Source organism: Corvus brachyrhynchos, unplaced genomic scaffold (assembly GCF_000691975.1).
Source record: "Corvus brachyrhynchos isolate BGI_N302 unplaced genomic scaffold, ASM69197v1 scaffold60, whole genome shotgun sequence".
Lineage (NCBI taxonomy): Eukaryota > Metazoa > Chordata > Aves > Passeriformes > Corvidae > Corvus > Corvus brachyrhynchos.
Genome location: NW_008236767.1, coordinates 5,619,229 through 5,627,919, shown reverse-complemented (window position 1 = coordinate 5,627,919; position 8,691 = coordinate 5,619,229). Strand labels below are relative to the sequence as shown.

General features: G+C 40.1%; 1 protein-coding gene across 3 annotated transcripts in view; it reads right to left on the bottom strand.

Moving 5' to 3' along the window:
• TGS1 (trimethylguanosine synthase 1) overlaps positions 1-8,691 on the bottom strand; it is a 21,389-nt gene that overhangs the window by 8,959 nt on the left and 3,739 nt on the right. The window contains exons 4-11 of one of the 3 annotated variants that reach the window (XM_017727467.1): positions 7,939-8,689; positions 7,072-7,189; positions 6,023-6,109; positions 5,053-5,224; positions 3,252-3,606; positions 2,218-2,391; positions 1,119-1,262; positions 15-136 (exon numbers count right to left, since the gene is read on the bottom strand). In XM_017727467.1, coding sequence (XP_017582956.1) covers positions 15-136; positions 1,119-1,262; positions 2,218-2,391; positions 3,252-3,606; positions 5,053-5,224; positions 6,023-6,109; positions 7,072-7,189; positions 7,939-8,689 — 1,923 coding nt within the window. Of the gene's footprint in view, positions 1-14; positions 137-485; positions 1,018-1,118; positions 1,263-2,217; positions 2,392-3,251; positions 3,607-5,052; positions 5,225-6,022; positions 6,110-7,071; positions 7,190-7,938; positions 8,690-8,691 lie in introns of those variants that run through there. The other 2 variants (XM_017727470.1, XM_017727468.1) reach the window with 2 other exon arrangements.

The following is an 8,691-nucleotide window of genomic DNA, read 5'->3' as shown; positions in this document are numbered from 1 at the left end:
CCCGCGTCCGCGCGCAGGCCGGCCGCCAGCGCCATGAAGTCCCCGCAGAGGAAGTCGATGTGCTCGGCCACGCCGTACACCTCCGCGTTGTGCCGCGCCAGCCGCAGCTTCTCGGGGTCAATGTCGACGGCGATCACTGCCCACGAGAGATGGCGAACACGGGGATTAACGGGAACCGGGAACGCCACCTGACCGCCGGCAGCTCACCGCAGTCAGACACCGACTGCTGTGACAAGCCCGCAGCTCGGCTCAAGGAGCGGACACGGCACTGTCTGCCTAAGAGAGAAGTCCTTCTTGCGGCAGGTTTGGCAGGAGCCTGACAACTTTAATGAAACTCACTCCTTGCCTTCATTAAAGAGAAACATTTATCTGTGGCTGGCCACATAGTTCTGAAAATTGAGTTTAAAAAACTCCAACACAGCCCAAGAGAGACAGATGATACAAGAATAGTACATAATAAGAGAAATTAAAATTTAGCCAGGAAATACAAAAAGCCAAGTGAGATTTATAGATTGGATCATAGCTTACCAAATTTAATGCAGTAGAAAAACTACTGTTTTTCTTGCTCAAACATTACTCAGAAGAGTTAGATCAACTGGTATGAGTATCTAGCAGGAAATGTTTTTACAGAAAGTACTCTCAACATTTATCTACACTTTCATTAGCTGGCATTAGACTAACATGAAGTCCTCATTACTTTTCTGTACTTGGTTCTGCTGAATCTGCAGGCAATTCCATTCAAGTGTTTTAAGTACTATTCACATGTAACCTGGTTTTGAGTACACAGACTTCAAGTAACAACTGGAAAGCAGCAGCTTTGACAGAAGCCCACTTTTACCAGTGATCTCCAGAGCATCTGACAGACTAGACATTATGCCACACGAAATAGTCTTGACTACAACACAAATCCAACTGTGACTTAAAATAGAAAAAGCAGTTCTATTGATCCTTTTTCAAAACAGAGAGGTCATATTGTGAGTCTGATGAAGCAAAACAGCTGCTGTTGCTACAGAAGCACTGAAAAAGAAAACAAAGCAACAAACAGAGCACATACCCAAATGTTTTTAGGAAAAAGACAGAAGAAACAAACGAATGCACTGTATACAACACCTACTTACCTCTTTTTGAGGTCAGTGCAAACTGAATAGCGTTCCCTCCAACCCCACAGAACGCATCCACTATGATGTCGCAGTTGAATGACTGACTAACGCGGACAGCAATGTGCTCAGCTATTTTCTCAGGAGTAACAGAAAACCAACCCTCTGCAAAGGAAGAGGAAGAAATGTATTTTCACCTCTTATTTCAAGGTCATCTCATTTAAAAACAAACAACCAAGCCCCACATAAAACTGAAGGTTTAGCATTAATCCCAAGAATTTTGGCTTAGTGCATTCGACCAGGAAACACTGGCTTTGAAGATGATAAACTCTGCTCAGTCCAGAGATTTGCTAAGCAAACAAATTCTCACTGAAGCAAACTGATATGCCTCGATCTCAGTATATGCTTGAACTGACTGCTGAGGATTCTAGTTTATCAAGGGGAAGTCCACAGGCACAGCTATGGAAAAATTTTTACATCATGATTATGCTGTGTAGCAAATAAAACCAGAAATGTATTCTCTCTTATCCAACATTTTATTTTCTTCACCACAATGTCTGGTCTGCCAATTAATCTGCAAGTTTATGAAGCAAAGCATTAGAAATGGAAGGCTTAAAAACCCAACAAACAAAAAATACCTAGTAATCCTAATTCCTCTTTTACCTATAAATTTATGATTTGAAGTGGTTTCCAAGTAAATATGGAAAAAAGTTGCTTTGCAAGTGACTGCTGCAAGTCAGATAAAAACAGAATGAAACTAGATCCATCAGCATACTTGGAAGTTTCACAAAATTATTTTATAAAATATAGAAATAGAAAAATATCACTGAGTTTCTGAAAACGTCCTGACAAAGTATGATTTGGGTCCAGGCAAGATCATCAGCAAACGTAAGGATGCTGATGTCTAATGCAGACAGGAGTGTCCCACACTAAAAGCCATTGTGAAGTCCAAGACTTCCATTCACCTGCCTGCTGAGGGGTGGATGGAATTGATCCATGGGTGCAAACACACATTCAGTAGTGTTCCTCCTTTAAGAAAATTTGTAATAAATTGCAAGAAGGGCCACAGGTTTGGATACATCCTGTACTACCAAGGCAGCACACTTGGTACTGAACACACCTCTGTCTAGTTTAATTCCTTCATCAAACCGAGAGAAGAGCCGGTAGCGCTGTGCCCAGTACTTGACCAGCTCTGGATCAGCAGCAATCTCAGGAGGTATAGTTCTCAGTGCATTTTTATTCCTTCTTCTTCTTTTCTTCTCCTTGTTCTTCACAGTAATTTTTTCATCTACAGCTGGAAGACACTGCAAAAGTTAACAGTCACTGTTCTTGTAGGCTAGGAATGTAATTGGTAGGTGAGTGTTAAGATTTAAAAACACTGCTATAAATGTTCTTCATTGCTGTTTGCCAGATGATGAAGATTAGTGGCTTTAAATTAAAAAAGAGCATCCTGTATTTCAATGGATTAGTCACGGTCCTAAAAATCATAACAGTTCACCCATTATTTAAGAGCCTTAATCTTCAACTGAAGACAATGAACTCTACATAAGGAGCAAACAAGTGGATCAGACACCAATCTAATGCTCTTATATCAGTTATGAATAAAAACCAATCTAGACAAGAGTTTTACAGTAGGAATCTAACGTAACTGAACTACTGTAGGAAGGACTAAATTATATATAAAAACCTGTATAATCCTGCTTTCCTTTGTTTAATGTTAAATACAGAAGTTCATAATACTGATTGTTTTTAAGCTAGAAAATAACTTTAACAACACATGCTCCCCAGAGCTCAGCAATGTGCATTTGAACCCAAAACCTGCTGGTCTGTGCAGCTACCTAAGGTTAATCACCATCATTCTTGCAGAGGAAAAAAAGGTGTGAAGGGAAAACCTCAGACCATGTCGAGGATAAACAATGGCTGTTCATCTATAAAGAAATACTGTCAACATTAAAGACAAGACCTGGGATTCTGGCATTCCAGGAATAAGCTAATTCCACTAGCACAGCTCTCAATCGCTTTCGTTACTCCTTAGACCTAATGAGTCTGTTTGAATTAACAAAATAAATGAGTAGTGCATGACACAGTAACTTGGGAAGGCAGTATTAAGTCCACTGCCAATTCCTTTTATCAGTTTGTAGGAAACTGATTTACCTTGGCTGACATCCTCCGTGTCTGGCTGGAGATAATCGGGAATATCCAGAGGGACAAGCTGCCGCCCACCGCTGTGCTCTGGCCTCCCTGCCCCCTGCTCATCAGGGCCACTCGCTGCAGTGTCCTGCACCTCCCCCTCAAGGTTACTCCCTCCAGGTTCTGTGCAGGCTACACTGGAAGAGGGTGGCTCTTGGATTTCAGTGTCCAGCGTCACACTCTGTGTGGCAGCAACGCCTTCCTGACCCTCTGAGTCGCTGCTGCTCGCAGACAATGCCTCTGCTTTACCCTGAGGGGTGGCTGGCTGGGACGTGTCTTCCTCCTCAGGTTTACTAACCTGCTTCAGGAACATTTCCACCTGCAATTGTCAAATACCACAGATGATCAGATGGTGATCTGTTACTCAGAGCACAGTTTTAAAAGCCTTACAGTTCAAAAGCACCTGCCACTGCAGGCTCTCTCTACCATGTGTATTTTGAAAACAGTAAAATATCCAGACTCAAAACATTCAAGAAGTCCCTTTTTAAAGCTCCCTTTTTAAAATGTTTGGAAACAAGTTGTCTTTGGGAACTGGATGCCAGCTACCTCCAAAAGAGAAACAAAAACCCAACCAACCAACCAAAAAATCAACGGATAAATAGAATAAATAATTCTTGTATAATACCTAAATAGTCACACTTGCCACAGCCCAGGTGACCAAGTCTACTACTTCACAACTATCTTTATCTGCATTCAGGTATGTACTCTGCCTCTCAAGAGTTTTTTAGCATAAACAGGTGAAATTACCTTCACACATTAGTTGCCTTCCCTTCAAGATGTACCAGATGGTGCACGTGGTAAAGGGTTCTGCTGCACAGCAGAGAGCTCGACATAAGCTCCTAACCAACACACAGATGCCACTCCAAACTCCTCAAAGGCACATGTAGATGCTCCCTTTTACATTATGGTTGCTCTGAATGGCTCTAGACCTGGAGCAGTTCCTTACCTGAAAGTCTGAGGAAATGTATAACTTCTTTTTTCTTCACAAAGTTAAAGTTGCCCTTGAACTATATTGGCCCCAGGTAGAAGACAAAAATTTATCAAAAATTATAGCAGTGGGACCGGAGTCCAATGTAACATGTATGGTCACTATCAGAAAACAGTGCTTTACACCTGGGTTTTGGGGAATGCCAAGCATCCCAGAAGAAGGTGAAGTAACATTAAATCTGTCCCCTCAGATTTTCAAAAAGACTCAAGTGAAGTCTCCAACAAATGTTTCTACTTCTTACTAATTTCTGAATTTAAAAAAAAAGGATAAAGTTACAGGTGAAAATAAATGCAGGTAGAGGTATACGCAAACCCCTTTAAAAATTACCAAAAACACGGAGTTACATGAAATACACTAATCTACACAATGATTTTCTGTTACTGCTGAAATGCCAGTATTAACAACTGGCCTCAAGTGCAATTTAAAATCAGACACACTTTTAGTAACAGTAGAAACCTACACACATCTCTAGAACTATGTGCAGCCAGATGTTAGGAATGACTTTCGCATAACTTGGCCATTTAAGCTCACATTTCTCTTGACAGGGCCCACCAGTGCCTTTCCACAGCCATCCTAACTTAAATACTCTTCACATAGGTGGGAGGCAGGGAGGAGGGGGAGAAAACAAGGAGGAAAAAAAAAAGAGGAGCAGTGGACTGACATTTGAAAATGCCATCTACTTTGGGCAATTAATTTTTTTTTCAACTTCATAATACAACATCAGCTAAGGGAGCAGATAAATCTATGAATTATAACAGTGTTAATGACTAAACTTACCTTCTTCAAAGTTTTGCTTTTTTTGCTTATCATTTCAGATTCCTCTGTAAAGAAGATGTGTGTGTTTTTGCTCTTCCTTGGTTTACGCATATCCAAGAATTTGGACTTGAGTTTTGCTTTTTTCTCCAAGTACTGCACACTTTGGTGGGTGAAATCTGGAATTCCACCATATCTGAAAATAAATAGATAGAAAGATAGATAAGGACTTAGTCAGTTAATTTCCAGTCTAGAAGCTTTAACATAAATGTTGATGTCTACAAAAAATGATTTAGGCTTAAGTGTTTTTTTATTGCTCCACTTAAAATATGTCACTGGATGTAGCTGCAAAACAAGGTACCTTCACGAAAATTTTATTTGAAAATGTTTAACATAATTAGTTTTAGATTTTTTTTTTCTGATAGTTGTATAACTTTAGATGAAAACAATTTCCCAGGCCAGCCTGAAGAATAGGAAATGAAAAAAATATCTTGATTAGCAGAATAGAAGACCATTTTGGTGGCTGTTGAGAACCCCCAAAACAGCTACTTTTACGTTCTAGCAAATGCAATAAAAAACCCAGCCAACTAAAAAAAAATTCACTGAACAACACCCTGGCAACACTTTACTAGTATGGCAACATTTTACTTAAAACCCATGATCTCAGCTCACAGAACTACAAACTGAGAGGACCACTGATTGTCAGAGCCTTTAAGCTCTAATTTAAGTAGCTGACCAGCAACTTCACATTTATACAACTGCAAGTACCTTATGTGTTACACTTCTGCATCAAAGCAGTTTTCTTTAATTATTCTCTGTAACTCTGCATCTCTCTCTAGTTCAAGGATGACAGTTTTAGTGAGAGCAGAGACTAACTCTGGGAATCAGCTTCAAAAGTTTAACAAAAAGGAAATGGAGATGAATGGTCTATTTCCATAATAACAAGAGAGCTGACTTGCTATGAAAAACCCCACAGTTCCTCGTAAGTAATTACTTTTGTCCTGTGCCACACTTGAAACCCAACACAGAGCAGGTTTCCTCAGGATCTTCCATGGGGTTCTCATCCACATCCAGCTCATGGCTAGGAAAAAACAGATGACAAAGTCACTTACTGTGAAAAAACCAATCATTTTACAGCTATACCACTAAAATTCTTGCATATTGAAAACATCTGAATGTGGGCTTCAAGTAAGTTCCTCCACAAACTGCTGAAACCAAACCAAGCAGATAACACCACTTGTGGTGTTCATGTGCATGAATTTTTGGGTTGGTTTGGTTTTTTACACAATTCTACTGAGCAATGCCCTTCTACTGTGGTTATAATATTCCAGTTATTCTGAATGACCTCTTAAAATATTTAACATCAAGCCCTACGTGATGAAGACAGTGTTTGCTCACCCCATTTCCAAATTACCTTCATCATCTCTCATGTTATCTATATTATTATCTATTACTGATGCTGTGACAACAGCAAAATACTAGAATAAAACCAAAGCTGTATGATTAGGAGGTAACAATTCCACCCACTCCTTCACATTTGAGTTTGCAAATTTATTGGAGAGGAAGAAACATCTCACTATCTTTGAGACTATATATTTTTAGAGAAGAAAGAAAAAGACAGTGACAAGGCAGATATTGGCTATTTTATGACTGCCATAGCTCTGAGAATTTTACTGGCAGCGTTCAATTCAGTTGAACAATGCAAATTATTTACTGTCATTCTGGGATTGTCTATACTAATTAGACCTAAATAAGCAAGCTGCCCTATGCAATTTAACAATCTTGTATACTTCAGTGGCACAAGAATAGTATCATCACCTTGTACAGTCATCAAGGCCATACATTGTTTTCATAAAGCAATGGAAGAGAGGAAATATCCACTGCTTGTTATGAGGCAAAGCAATAAGCAGTGATGGAAGACTATGTGGTTTTGTACTGACATTTTAACTCACATCCTCAATCAAAGGTATAGTTAGTACAAATCAGAAGGCTCCTGGACCTGGACTTCATGAGAAAAAAGCTCATGTAAATTTCATGACTTGCCTTCTCTTGACTTTGACATGTCTGTATTCAGGAGGCTCTTCATCCTCATCTTCATCTTGGTCATGAAGCAGCAACTGCTCTTTTTCATTTGAATTAGAGCTGCATGGCTCCTGCACACCTAAAAAAAGATACATCGTATTTTCCTTCTGGATAAATCAATTCTTTATCTTCCTGTCCCTACAGTACCCCTGCAGCTACAGCTAGTTACTGTGCCAAACACACATCTTTACCTGTCTTTTTTTGAGAGACAACATACTAATAAAGCTTCCAGTATTACACTGTAGTGTTAACAATCTTATGCAGGACCAACTTCAAATTATCTCGTCTCTCCAAGAAAAATAAAATGCCTACAAGAGTTTCCTCCTTGTGCATAAAATTTTGTTTCCATCTCATTAGCTATGCAAAGATATTCCCACCGATTTAATAAGCGAAGATTTAAACACTCCTCTCACTTCTTTTTGGAAAGGAGATTTTCTTTTCACCTCTCCCATTCCAGCTCTACTGCAGAATCAAGATGGGACCACATCTGCTTCTTCCTCTCTTAGAAAGTCACTAGCAGCAGACTCAAGAGTCTCAGCTGCAATATCAAGACTAAGATAAATAATTAAATATGTACTAACAGTGATCTCTCACCAATTTCTTTAGTACATTTGAAGACTTATGAAGTACATGTTCTGTTAATATCACTTCTGGCTGAAGAACACGTTCATTATACAGGTTAGAGATGAGAAATCATCCAAAGAAGCAGAGGGAAGAAAAAGCAATCAAGTATGCAATCATTCCACAAAATACCTAATCAACTTTTTAAAATAACACAGACATGCGCTTGAGAATTCTGATAACCAACTTTATCTGATTTTGAATTACCTGACTGGTTAACACTTTTATTTTCACAAGATGCTCTCCTTTTCCTGCTTCCTCCATCACAGGGCTCCTTCTGGCTTCCACTGTCAGACGAACTCTGTTCCTCAGGACCACTGTGGGCTACAGTTAGAGCAGCACTGCTCTGTTCCACTTCCTCCAAATTCAGATTTAAATTACAAATCCCAGAGATTATTTCACTGTGGGGCTCAGCACTTGAAGGGAGTCTTTCCTCACTTCTGGTGTTGGAGGGAGACAGCTTCAAGCTCAGCACTTCACTGTGCTCAGGTCCTGGGCTAACCAAGTCCATTTCTCTCAAAGGACCAGTCTCCTGTGTAACCCCATTAACTTCCACCTTGTCACCATGTGAGCTCTCAGTAGTCCATCCTTGACTTGTCCAGTACTGAAACTGTTCCCAATAATACCAGTACAGTTCACTATAATGCTGCTCCCATTCTTCCTTAGTATCTGGACTATTCCAAGGCTCAGAGGCTGTGATGCCCTCAGACAATGAGACCTCTTGGTGCTTTTTCAACCAACTTTGCCATAGAAGGCCCTCTCCGTACTCGCTCCAATACTTCTCCCATTTTTCCTTAAGTTCACTGGGTAAAGTCTCACTTGCAAGGCTTTCTGAACTTTCACAATTCCCTTCAACTAAAGCTTGAGGTTTGCTGCTCATCTCACACTGCTCTGTAGCTAGGGCCAGCTCACCAGAAACGGACTGGATACAACCACCACAAGTTTTGTCCTGGCATTCCT